Raw genomic sequence first — 13,721 nt, 5'->3', positions numbered from 1 at the left:
TGAGGAAAGAAAAAACACAGGAGGAACAGTATGTGTGTGAGTTTTGACCTTTGACCCCTCTGTCTGTGTCATCTCCCCATAAATAAAGCCCCTCTGGCCTCGATGGTCATTTTCTGAATCATTCTTCATAAAGATGAAAGTTTCTTAAATCCCTGAGCTGCGGCTCCCAGGAGCCTCTTCACAAACACACAAGACTGGACAGCAACTGGACAGCAACTGGAGCTGGTGGAGCTTTTCCCGTTTGACGTCTTTTCAAGTTGAAATACGGTTAAGCTTTGATAGCAGAGATCCCAAATGAAGGAGATGAATCAAGTTGGAAGATTGTGACTCGCATGAGTTTAACAAGAAACAGCTCAAAATACGAGACGGTTTAGTTTCAACAGACAGAAAGATCTCTTTAATAATCCTATACCTTGCTGAAAAAATGGCCTAGTCAAAGTCCAGATCTAAGAGCATTTGAGATTTTGCAGTGAGTTTATGTGCCAGAGGTTCACTGTCCACTGCGATCAAGCCTGACTTTGTTTTCATAAAGAAATGCTTCCTAGAAAACCAGATGTGGTGGAAACAAAACCTGCTGCTCCTTCAGATTTTTACTTTTTAAAGACGTTGAGAAGGATTTCTTCGTAAAGTTTGTGGTTGCAACAATCAGACACAGACATTTATTTATTTTTAATGGAGCCACTGATTCTTTGTTGGGGGTTTTTGTGATTTTTGTTTGTGTGTAAATCAAACATCTTATCACGATAGACTGAGGAAAGGAATTTGATGAAAAGTGAATAAAAACAAATTTAAGCAACTTTTTTTGATGAGCTTTTCTAGAGAGTAATTCCTCCTCAGGCTGTAAACTAAACATCCTGCGAAGAACGAGGAGGTGAGGATGTGGGTGTTCAGGCACCTCTTTGTTTATGGGAGAGGAAAGTTTAGTAAAATAGACTTAAAGCGGCAAGAAAAAAGCTGCAACGTACGTCAGAGAAATGGAGAACAATGCAGAAGGCAGGAGACGGCCGAGGTCACTCATGTTTTAAATGAAACGGCCTTCCTGTCGGTCTGTACGCTTTCAGTGTTGAAAAGAAGTCAGAAATATGAGCTAAAAGACGATATAAGGATCATAACATTTAAATGTTTCCCCTAGCAGATCTCCTGTTGTCTCTTATTGGTTGACAAAAGCAAAAGTTTGCAAGTGGAAAGGACACAATGTCAGTTGTTGCAGTTCCTCATATTGTTCACTAGTGGGCGCTGTGGTCCTGTCAAAAGGCTGTTGAGGTGCTGCTTTGCTCTTCACCATGACTGATAAGTTAGTTCTGGACATTTTATATCTGAAAAGAAATCCTGAATTTATTACTACAGCGAAATGTCACACATTAACAAAATATTAGTGATGTAATTGTCTTAAAAATCAGTTTTAGGTCTGGATTTTGCTGTAATAAATGGCAAATAAAAATCTGAGGGCTGACATTTATTCCAATTCTCCTTCTATGGAAAATATGGTTTCTTTTATGTTTTATAATTTTACAGTTTTATTATGAGTGCACGGATTAAAACACAATAAAATTGTGAAAGAAATAATTTAAAAAATTTATTTAACCATCATTTAAATAAGTTGTGCAACTAATAAATTGTGTTAAATAATGTTTATCTTTCTCCAAGTTTGAAATGCTGCATTTACTTATGAATCTGTTTTTGTGACTGTGTATTCATGCATGCATGTTTAACAATAGTGAATCTGTTTATTTATTTCTCATGATTTTGACTTTAAAAGTCAGAATTTGTTGGTATTCAATGGCCCAAGTCCTCTTCTGTAGTTCTAAAACGTATTTACCTTTTCCTGCAAAATGTATCAACAATAAATTATGCTGCACTTCATTAAATTGAGAGCAGCTAAGAGTAGCTGTATAATGGAGACAGGTGAATGAAAGGAGAAAAATGTACTGTAAAGATGTCGGGCGGTGAGCTTTTCCTCGGAGTTACCTTGTAGGATTTAAAAATAGATTCTCTCGTAAACATGGCTTTGAAGGAGAAATCATCTCAGAGGCCTCCAGAGTGAGGGGAGGTGTCGTGTCTACGTAAGCATCGCCACTAGTCTCCCAGTTCACCTCTTTCCTGTCAGGTAGATCTATTTTTAGCCTCTGACGTCACTGGGCTCCTCTGATGGAGCCTGTCACGGCCCACTACACAGATCCAAGGGAGGGGAAAGCGGGGTGCCGCTGCTGAGAGCGGCGGTGGGGGCGGGGGCTGTCATTGAGGTAAACCCTGCCGCTGAAGCCCCGCCTCTCTCCGCACCAATCCGCAGCGAGTCGCTGAACGCATCAGCGTGCTGGATGCAGCCTTCACAGCTACTCCTTCTCGTCTCTCCATCTCTATCTGCTTCTGTGAATTGGACTGGGTCCATTCACAGTGAGTTGCATAATCACACTCCTTCATTTATCTGAACTATTACTGGTGAAGCCCTGCAGGCAGGGCTAAAAATAGCCAGAGAGGCAACCTCAGTGCTCTGGTTTCTATTGATATGACCAGGGAAGGGAGGAGAGCAGCTGAACAGATCCCAGGAATGGATCCCATTGACAGAAACGCATTGAAATAAATCCACAAAAGGTCTGCTGAGGTGTCCGTTTAGTGTTTCAGTCACATGCCCAGTTTTAAAGCATTTGCATTTATTTTTAGCATTTTAAAGCAAACAAAATGGGAGAACGGATGTTCAGATTCTAAGTCCTGATCAGAAGAATCTATTTTTGTCTTTACTCGGCCTGAAGAAGATGTGGTAGCACCAGACCCAATAAAAGTTGCAGAGTAATAACTTATTTCTGATCCTACCTTTGAAATCTAGTTGCTAAACTCTGATGTTCTCCTCCTAACCGTCATTGACCCGTACTGGAGCTGTTATCATTGGTGGCGGGGTTTTTAGGTCATAATGTGCTGATGTAACGCGCCGGTGTTGACGTCAACACGGAGATAGCGGGCAGAAAGATGTGCGTATGTGTATGTTTGATTGCGAACAGCCAGTAATCACAAGGTGACCCGTTCTGCAACTGGGCGGGCATTTTTCACAAGTTCACTTTCCCATTTGGTTCTCGGACTTCATTCACAATTTCTGTCGTGTTTTTCCCCTAATGCATGTCCGTCAGTTCATGCAGTTATAGGTCTTTGACACAACGATGCTTCAAAACTGTGTTAATACACTGTAAAACATTTTAAGGTGGTTTAACTTTAACATGAAAGTCCACCTGCTGCCTTGAAAATGCCATTTCAATCGACAAGAAAATCGTTTTGGATTTAACTCGGAAATTAAAGTTCGCAAAGTCGCTTTAACAACAAGAGTCAAGTTGTCTAAATGTTGTTTTCTAAGTTCATTAATCTCAAAAAGTGAGTTTTAACTTACTGCTGCAATTTAAACCAAATAATTATTTCACAATATGGAAGAAAAAACAAACTGCCCTCACTTAGTTAAAGAGCCATTTCTGTTATTTTACTCACAATAACAACATCTACTTATTTTACTTTAGAATAATTTAAATTCTTGTTTCTAGTTTTATGAACTAAATTTCTGATCAGATAATGAATGAATGAACTTTTAGTGTAAACAGGACATAAAAATAAGGATTTTCCTTCACAACACAAGAGTCAGATCAATCCAACGCACTTGCATCTCAGGATACAGTAACATGCCGCTAAGCATTCTGGGAAATAGTTCCCACTCCTGTCTTTTTCTTATTTTAGTTTTTTAAGTGTTAACCTAAAAACTGTAGTTTATTCAACTCTTGGAGGTTTGACAAAATTAATTTTAAAAAAGTTAAGACAACTTCTGTAAGTTTCTTTCACAAACTCACATTTATCTAAAACTTGATACGTTTATTTGACTTACACAGTAGAGGATAATAGACACAACTAAATGAAGTTCAAGTGTTTTACAGTGTCGGATAAATTGTTTTAAAACTGTAAATTGTTTGATTTACTGATTTTTTTTGCAAATTTAACCAAAGTAATCAACAATAATACTGACACCAACCCTCAGAATCACATGACCTTTTTATTGTTTCAACTTTTCCATTTTATTAATTTGTCATAGTTGGAAATTGAAGCTTTGAGTTTTCTAATCAGTAAGGAAACCTATTTATGATATGATTTTAATCTTTTCAGCTGAAAAGTTTAATTGTAGATTTTCAGGATTTCCACACATTTATCCAAATGGATTCAGTCTTGACCCAATATGAAGATTAACTTGGCATAATTTGGTTAAAATTGTAATAACATTTAAAAAATCCATGAAAAATTGAATTGTGTTGTAACTCGTGTTGGGTGTTTTGTTCTCCTTTTGCAGTTTTGATGTGGAGAATGGCCTGTCGGTGGGTCGCAGTCCACTGGACTCTCAGACGAGCCCGGGATCCGGTCTGGTACTTCAGGGCAACTTCCCTCACAGTCAGCGCCGGGAGTCTTTCCTCTACCGCTCCGACTCAGACTTCGACCTGTCGCCCAAAACTATGTCTCGCAACTCGTCCACTGCCAGCGACCTGTGAGTAAATAAACATGCTGCGCTGTTCTGACTGTGGTTCATTTAAATCAGCTACGTTTTATTCATAGCCTATATGTGTGATAAATTAATAAGACATTGAATCTTTTGAAAATGGTAACCTCAAGAATAAGAAACATAATTAACTGGACTTCAGAGGCTTCATGTCGTTCTGAACAGATCGACTCCAAATTATAACTCATTTATGAATGAGTTAATATCTGGGCAGCAGCAACATTACTGTAGTACTTATAGATAAATTTAAGTGATCAGTCAATCAGATTTCATTGGTGATTAAAAGGCCAAATACAGAAAAATTGAGGTTCTTTTTGGTTTGGTGAAAACGTCACACATTTTAGAATTTTTATAAAAACCAAAACAGGACCAATGAAGTGATGCTGCTCTTTATTTTCTACTGGATACCAAACTCTATCAGCCGTCTGCAGATTTTATTTTGCATTTTTTTAGGAACACACCTGAAGATTCAGCAGATTAAAGTTTTTCCCTGAGTTTATGTTCATTTGTTCGCACAAAGATTTCTCTGTGCAGCGAGAGTCTGATTAGACCCGAATAGGGTCCCGACCACCAATAGCTGTTGCTCCTTTGTTTTGAAGGGAGGAAGGACTGAAGCATTGGGAAGTTAATTGGCTACCTCGGTGAGAAAACGTGTGAAGATTCCTGTGTTTTTGCTTTCCTGTCTGTCACCTTTGGGCTTCTTCATGTATCCTGACCCTTCTGCTTCCACTTCTCCTTGCCTTGAACAAGAAGTCCTAGCAAGCATTCAACAGAACTGAAATCACCCATATTGCATTTTTTGTTTGGAGAATGAATTTGGCACTGATTTCAGAAATGTTTGCTAGAAAGTGATGCACAAACTGGCTTAATTTTCCCAGCAGCATGATGTATGAAGGTGCTTAAAGGGAAAGTTCACCTCTTTGAAGTGGAGTTCTGTTATAAAATATTACGATGTGCAGTAAATATCTCAGCTTTCCAAAAGTCTCCAAAGTTGGTGCAATGCAACCGAACACAAAGTAGTGCACAGCTGTGAAATGGTAATGTAATTATAGGTTTTATTTCTTTTATTTCAGTTTTTATTTCTCGCTTTAGAAGTCACTTATTTAGTGATTTGAGATTTATATCAGAGTTAACCTATAACAGAATATCCAAGGATTTAGACAAGGAGAGAAATAATCAGAAATTTTACTGCAATTTCAGCTGCAAATCCTTTTGTTCACCAGTCGTGGATCTTGCCAAAACTAACCGAAAATACAGTAGTAATAGAAATAAATAAATGATTTGATAACGCAATTAAAATTGTGCATCAAGAAACCACTTCCTCATCTTGTTTGGTTATATAGTGAAATATGTATTAATATTGTTTATCATATTAAACAATTGTAATTTAACAATATCACTATAATTTAATTTTTCATTTTATTTCCAATTTTTCAGTTTTTAATAGTTTTTGTTTATATTATTTATTTTTTCTAAATTATGTTATGTTTATTTGATATGATTTCTCTATTCACTGCTACATCTTATTTTTTTAAATCTATATTTTGCAGTTAGTATTTTTTAAATTTATTTTACCTTCTTTTTTAAATCATACGTCAATTTATTTTAGTTTCATGAAAATTACAGACATATCTTACACATTGTTACACTTCACAATAAAATCAGATGGGAAAGTTTTTTTTTTGGGTGGAATATTTGGCACATTAATTACTTTATAATTTATTTAATGTAAAGCTACTATTTGAATCAGGTTACTGCTAAAGATAATTATTTAGGTAAAAAATACATACTGTATTTTTTGTTACATTTCACAATTATGCACTACTGAGGTTGTTCTATTGCATAAAATCAGAACAAAAACACAACGTAGTTTCTGGTCGCATCGGAACAAGCTGTGAATAAATCCAAAGGGTTTAGGAGAAGTTGTACATCGAACACGTTTGCTTCTGCAGATTGTATTTGAGGTGTTTTAGTATGACAGAAGTCGTACTAAAACGACTTCTGATGCAAACGAGCTGCAGGGAAGATATTTTTTATCCATAACCTGAAAGCCCTGCTTCAGAAAAATGCCAGAACTTTCCCTTTAAGGTGCATGCTGTGGCACCTTTTCACACAGCACTCAGAGCATGAACACTGCTCCTCGCCTGCTCTTAATACACAAACCTGTTTCAAGGCCTTGTGGGATTTTTGAGCTGAAAGAAACACAAGTCAGACTCTTGATTTCCACTGACACATTTCAAGACATTTAGTCAAGGTAATTTTAGGACCTCCTCCCCTTTAAAGCTTCACCAACTGTTGAGATTAACTGCATTTATGTAAATAATATGTCTCCCTTTATCCAGTGTTAAGCTCAGATCAAACATGTTTTTAGCAAACTGCAACTTTCCTCCAATATCCTCATGCAATGTCTATTTGTCTTGAAGAATCTTGGTTCATATGGGTTTCCTTTCACATGACTTTTTACCAGATGTTTGTGTGATGTTTCAGGCATGGAGAAGACATGATAGTGACTCCATTTGCACAGGTTAGTCCCATTATCACTAATCCTTTAAAGTTGATTTTCATCATATTTGATCAAGAAATGCAGGACATGTAACATTAATCATCTCTGGAAAAGACAATTATTGATAGATGTGTTAGTTAAGCCTTTAGTGGAACCATGAAAGTCCCTTTAGGATTTTTTGCAATCAAAATCACTAATTTTGTGATGCTATATATTTTTTCTTTATTAAATGCCTTTCAAAATCTTCATATTGAAGCAAAAAAGTTGAGAAAAAATAAAAAACAAACAGTTTGGACACAATTTTTTAGTATTTAATAATCCTAATTAGCTTGATATCTCCAGACATGGATATAATCCACTTATGTATGTCAATAATGTGGCGTTTTGTTATTCTTTGTATCAGAGTATTTGTTGACATAAAGGATAAGGCAGTACTTTAGCTAAAGTAAGAAATACCGCCACTTGCAGGTGGGAGGTAGCAGTCACTTAAATCCACTTTTAGATCATTTTGGCTGGAAATTTTCCAATTAAAAACTGTAGGGACTGTTTTACCGACGTTCTATGCACAAAAGAGCAGAAAACATCAAATATTAGGACACTTTTAGATTAATTATGTTTAGATTTCATTGGGCTGTTATAACCCAATAAAATCTACATTGGTGACCAAATAAAAAAAAAAAGCTCAATGCTAATTGTCCGAATTTCTGCTGAACAGTGTTTGATCTGAAGTTGTTGAAAATTATCATACTGTTTTATTTAAATTCATATCGGAAAAAGGTTGTAATTTTGTGCTTATAATCGATGTGATGTTGGAGGTTACTCATCAGTCTGAGAAATAAGAGATGGTTCATTTTTCACAGAAAACACCCACACACATTCTCTTTGTACTGCACAGCTTGTTCTCACTATTTATTTCCTGAGCGTTCTGTGTACAAGGGATTTTCCATCCATTTACTCTGGATTCACCTGCAGGAATCACAAAATGCATCACCCTCCTATGAACATCTACTCACTCATTTATGTAGAGTTTGAAGTTGATTCTTGCAGCTTTAGACCCAAAATATACATTGAGTTGTGCATTTGTTGTTTAATGTGTTAAAACCATTTTCTTTTTTGACATTTTAAGGATTCAGATTAGATCCTTTGCCTGTAAAAATACTAGTGATATTTAAATCCTAAAGATAATCTCTAAAGAGCCTTAAATTTAAATAGAGGGGTTACTGACATCAAGGCTTTCAAAAGGTAAGGTATCAAAACTGCTCAACCTTTTATTTGCTCTTCCTACAATTTAACATCATTTCAATGAGATTCAGATAAAATAGCAAGAGGTTCAGAGTTTTCTCTGGCAGAATAATACGGCTTTGTTCCACCCCCACCTGTTTCTTTGCACTCCAGGTTAGCTGGCTGAAAGAATAGCAATATAGGAGGAAAAACAGTCAAAAAACATGGTGGAGGCATCATTGTACTGTGGGGATGCACGGTGCATGCAATCAGTATTAATAGAGTAAAACTGTGAAACTGTTTTGAAATATTTGCTAAATTAAGAGGACAAATGCACAAAAGTAAATTTGGAAAAGTAAATTTGTGCAGAAAAAGGCTAAACAGGCTAAACATTTAATTCTCTAAGGACTGTAATCTTTTGTGATTTCCAGCAAAATCTGTAAACTTCTTTTTAAATAATCATCCAGTGCAAACTGATTAATTTAAAGATTCATACGATCAACAACTGCGACATCTTTGAGATAAATTTGTTTCTGCTATACCAAGCTGTTAACTGATAAACAGATCTTTATTTTGTCAGAGTAAAAATACGAACACAGAAGTGTCAGTGTTTAAAAAATGCGTAGTATCCCTTTAAGAAGTTTTCTTTGCTTTCTGCAGGTTCTGGCCAGTCTGCGAACAGTAAGAAGTAACGTCGCTGCTCTGACGCATCTCCAAGATCGTGTGGTGAACAAGTAAGAGCAGAGTTACGGAATGACAAACTGCTGGATGGTTTTGTTAATTTGACCAAAACTTCACCTGTTTCCTGCTCCAGACGACCATCGAGCGCCAGTCAGCCGCCGCTGTGCAAACCGTGTCTCTCAGGTCAGTTCATCATGGGACTCTAAGAAGTTGTACCTGCAGATAAACCTGTTTCATTTGTTGGTTTTCTTACAACTTTTTCTTTTAAACTGTGTTTAGGCTTGTATCTCTTAAGTTTTCATACCCTGACAGAATTTATAATTTCTGATTATATTTTAAAGAATGTGAAGGAAAATAAAAGAAACTTTCATTCATTTTTAGTGGTTGATTATCAATCAGTCAAGTCTGTGAAGCTTCCTAAATAATGCTGATCAAATGTCTTGACGGCATATTCCAAGTTGAAAAGATCTTTTGATGGATTTAGTTTGGATGAATCTTAATTCTAGTTTTGTTTGAGAAAATTGCCATTTAAAATGGCTTATCTGTTTTAAAAATAAAGGAAATGTTGATTAGGATTTATCTGTGTTTCACGGTTTCTTTACTTTTAGGTTTTGTGGCTCAAAAAATTTACAAAATTTATTATTTCACTACTGATGCACAAATCTGTATGTTGTTCTTTGTCCAAATTAAAATCTGACTAAAACATGTGAGATACATGTTGACTTTCACATCTTACATTTAATGTTTTCTATTTTACTGTTTGTTTTCAAATATTTTCTGTGTAAATAAAGGTAACAATTAAACTATTTACATAAAAAAAACAGTGTAAACAATTGATTAATTTTATTTGTGTAGCACATTTCAGTAACAAGGCAGTTCAAAGTGCTTTACATCATAAAAGCACCAAAATACAAATTTATAAAAGACACCATACAGTCAACAGCTGCAAAAACAATTTAAGCTTTTATTTTTAACATATATAATGAGTTTATGGAACTAAATTTGGGACAGGTTCAAGATCAATTTTGTGTTCTCCCTTTCTGAGATAAACAATCGGTGGATTAGTCATTAGGGAAGTTTTAATACTTTGTTATGAAGTTGGAAATTGCATCCTGATAAACCTTCCGCTGTCCCACTTTTCACTTGAAACGTGTGTTTTTCTTGACCTTTCAGAAGAGCCTTATCAGAAGCTCACGATGGAGACTCTGGAGGAGCTGGACTGGTGTCTGGACCAGCTGGAGACGCTGCAGACGAGACACTCAGTCAGCGAAATGGCGTCCAATAAGGTAAAGGACTTCCTGTTCGCTGTGACGCAACACAACACAGCCAGAGCTGTTCCTAAATGTCTGCTTATAAACTGTTTGGCTCATTAATGCCATTTTCATCAAGTTTTTAAAGCATGATTTGTCCTCATGGCTGCAGTAGGCAACTTTTTTTTTTTTTTTTAATATGTTTTTTACTGATTTGATAACTCTGCCAGCATTTTGTGACAAATAATTGATGAAAAAAAATCAAGCTCCTGTCTGCAGAAATTCATGGTTCCCAAACAAAAACAACCAATCAGAGGAGGGTCTTAGCGCTGTCAGTCAAACTCGTGCACGTGCTGCTAAATGTGCTAATGGCTGAAAAATAACCTACACTTCCAGAATAACTGTCCGCCGTCATCAGTGTTTATGGTAACTGACCATTCCTGGAAGAAGCTGCAAAGCTAGTGGAGATTAGCATACAAAAGCTTGATTGATAGCGATAAGACCCGCCTCCTCGCTCTTATTGGTTGTTTCTAGTTAAAACTGGGAGAAGACATCTTTCATACTGTGCTGTCAGGACACAGTGTCAGTTTCAATACACAGCTCTGGAAAAAAATTAGTTAGTTTCTCTGATCTATCTTTTTATAGATTTATGTTTGAGTCAAATGAACTGTCCTTTTTATGAACTTTTTATTCTATGAACTACTGACATGTCTCCGCAATTTCAAGCAAAATTTTTTTATTTAATGGTCAAAACAAGGAAAAAGATGCAGCGCTTTCAGAGCTCAAATAATGCAAAAAAGAAAAACAAGTTCATATTCATTTAGAAACAACAATAGTAATGTTTTAACTCAGGAAGAGCTCAAAAAATATTTGGTGGAATAACCAGGAGGTTTTCGATGGGGTTCGGTGTAGTGTGTGAAAAATTAATTTAAATAAAAGTTATAGCCTGCAGCTTTAAAGAATTAATTTGTCATATTTTCTGCAGCATAAAATCTTATTTTGTGACAACCCATATGAACAAAACATGGTATGTATTATGAAAAGACACACCAGGGTTTTATCACATCCCTCCTCTAAAAGAGTCAATTAGCATCACTTCTTTCTGTTTCTCCGCTCTGTGTGGTTTCTCTGTCACACCGTCGGCCAATCAGCTCTCGGTTTTCCACCCAGCCTCTGAAGCCAGTCGAATATGATTGGTCTGAGTGAGATGGGGGGCAGGAGACTGCATGCAGGACTGAGAGGAGAGTTCGTTGCAGAAACTCCCTTCGTCCCTCTTTCTCATTGACAGTGTGCAGCCGTAGCTGGATAGGAGACTGCAGTCAGCACCCTCCCTATTGCTCCTGATGCTGGAGATCTCTCCATCCCATCCCGGTATCCCCCAGACTCATCAGCACCGGGACCATAGCAGGACACTTGCCATATTTTCTACCGGACAAAATCTTATTTACATTGCTTGGTAACGGTTGATTGGCAACAGGAAAAACTTGGATTTGTATTGCAACTAAGAGCAGCATGCGTTGGCTGACATGCTTCTGCTGGCAGTTTGGGTTTGTCTGTGCTGGGGACTCAGACAGGTGAGTGACAGGGAAGTGGAGCTGGTATCACTTGTTTGGAGGCTTTGCAGACGTGAGACTGAGGGGGGATCTTATATATAATGTTGATAGAGGCAGATCTTTTCAAAACTGGACCTACAAAACTGGACCTACAAACAGGCTGCTGCAGATGCATTGTGAAAAGCTGAATAAGTATCCCTAATTAACATTTTGCATGCAATAGATTCTGTGTTTTGTGTTTGTAAGTTCAGAAAAAGTCTCGGCAGAGGAAGTAATACACTTCTGTCACCCTTTGGATGTTTTTGGACACACCCGTATTTGTATCACTCATGTGAACGCCTCAGCATCCCGACTGTTTGCCTCCTCCCTCAGTCACCACGTGCTGAAGCTATTACATAATCAGTGTGGACATTGCCACGCCGATAAATTCATGAAGACACACTGAACATTATTGCTTCCCAAAAAACTTATTGGCAGGAACAATATCACTGTTTAACTTCTTCGTCTTTTGTGTTGTAATTGAATACAGAGCATTTATGTTTGAAATATCCAGTAACAACAGTAATAACAAAGGTAATGAATGATTGTTTCTGCATAATAAACATAATCAGACTCAGAAAAGCTCTTTAAAAACCTCAATTCAAAGAGAAAACAGTCATACCCTTTGAACTACAAATGTCGCCAATATCTGCGTTGCATTCAGCATTATCATCTGGTGCATATTGCTTTCAAACTCATTCAATAAATTTGAATACTAGTGAAAAGTTCAGCTATTTTAGAAACTTAATCACACATTATATACACAGATGGATGTTTTTCACTTAAAGCTAATAAAAGTATGACCAATATGACCATCGGACCATTTAAAAAAGCTATTTTTAGAATCAGAAAGGGGGATTAGTGAAAGATATGTCTAATACCAGACTAGAGGTTATTTTCAAAAGATATTTTTAATCTGACAAACAAGACAAGTTGGGATGTACATCACGATTTAATAAATATAACTGTACAGAATGTTTTTGCCTATTCTTTTTAGTCACATTCTGCTGATTGTAAGAGACTTTGGCTGATGAAGATATTAAATAAATGGTTTATATTATTGTTTGTTGTGTCACCTGAGTTCCTTCCACAGAAATTCCACAGAATTTTCTATTGAAGAAAATAATTATTTGAAGTATTTTGAAGACATTATTTCAAATAAAAATGTTTATTTTCAAAATAAATTTTAAAAATAAATTTCCTAATTACAGAATATTAGCCAGCCCTTTGATATTACCAGGATATTAAATGGTATAAGTTAGTTCAAGGTGATGTTAGCTAACACGGTAACAATAACAATAGCATATTAGCTCCTTTTGACATAGCATATGTATTAAGTTAGCATTAGATAACTTACTACTGTTAGCCATCATGCTAATAGTTTGCAGGTGAAATATAGTAGGGGAATATTAGCTAACTTCCTAGTAGCTATTAGTAGCTTCTTAGTAGCTACTAGGAAGTTGACTAGTAGCTACTAGTCAACATCCTAACCATAGCTTTTTAGCTAACGTCAGCAGGCTAGCAAATTTTTTACCATATTTAATAAATGTATGTACCAGTTTTAGTCAATAATGTGAGGGGTTTTTTTTAGGCTACCCACTCATTTTGTTTGTTTTTTTGTTTTCTACTTAACAGTTTAAGAGGATGCTAAACCGTGAGCTAACGCAGCTATCAGAGACGAGTCGCTCAGGGAACCAGGTGTCAGAATTCATCGCCAGCACTTTCCTCGGTAAGTTTGTAGCAGGTTAACAGTTTAATTGTGCTCAAAGACACAGGCGACTGGTAATTTTTGTAGTGACAAATGAGTATTTTATTTGTCAAGAAGAGGTGATTCCGACACAAAATGAAAATGCTGGTAAACTGCTATTAACACCAGAGACAAATCTGTGAGAGGAGATGAGGAGGATGTGATTGTGTTACATCTGTGGTGCAACTCATCCTTAAAATAAACGCGT

General features: G+C 36.4%; 1 protein-coding gene across 11 annotated transcripts in view; it reads left to right on the top strand.

The window, feature by feature from the left end:
* The window catches only part of pde4cb (phosphodiesterase 4C, cAMP-specific b), a 97,981-nt gene that overhangs the window by 76,314 nt on the left and 7,946 nt on the right, over positions 1 to 13,721 (top strand). For 5 of the 11 annotated variants that reach the window (XR_008607882.1, XM_055056798.1, XM_055056815.1 and 2 more), the window contains 7 exons: positions 4,316 to 4,507; positions 5,119 to 5,160; positions 7,007 to 7,043; positions 8,904 to 8,977; positions 9,058 to 9,107; positions 10,098 to 10,210; positions 13,402 to 13,495. Coding sequence is in view for 10 of the 11 variants with exons in the window: in XM_055056798.1 (XP_054912773.1) it covers positions 4,316 to 4,507; positions 5,119 to 5,160; positions 7,007 to 7,043; positions 8,904 to 8,977; positions 9,058 to 9,107; positions 10,098 to 10,210; positions 13,402 to 13,495 (602 nt within the window). In the remaining variant the exon portion in view is untranslated. Of the gene's footprint in view, positions 1 to 4,315; positions 4,508 to 5,118; positions 5,161 to 7,006; positions 7,044 to 8,903; positions 8,978 to 9,057; positions 9,108 to 10,097; positions 10,211 to 11,581; positions 11,749 to 12,991; positions 13,053 to 13,401; positions 13,496 to 13,721 lie in introns of those variants that run through there. The other 6 variants (XM_055056831.1, XM_055056838.1, XM_055056806.1 and 3 more) reach the window with 4 other exon arrangements.

Source organism: Poeciliopsis prolifica, unplaced genomic scaffold, assembly GCF_027474105.1.
Source record: "Poeciliopsis prolifica strain line A6 unplaced genomic scaffold, Auburn_PproV2 SCAFFOLD002, whole genome shotgun sequence".
Taxonomy (NCBI): domain Eukaryota; kingdom Metazoa; phylum Chordata; class Actinopteri; order Cyprinodontiformes; family Poeciliidae; genus Poeciliopsis; species Poeciliopsis prolifica.
This window is presented reverse-complemented; position numbering and strand designations above follow the sequence as displayed.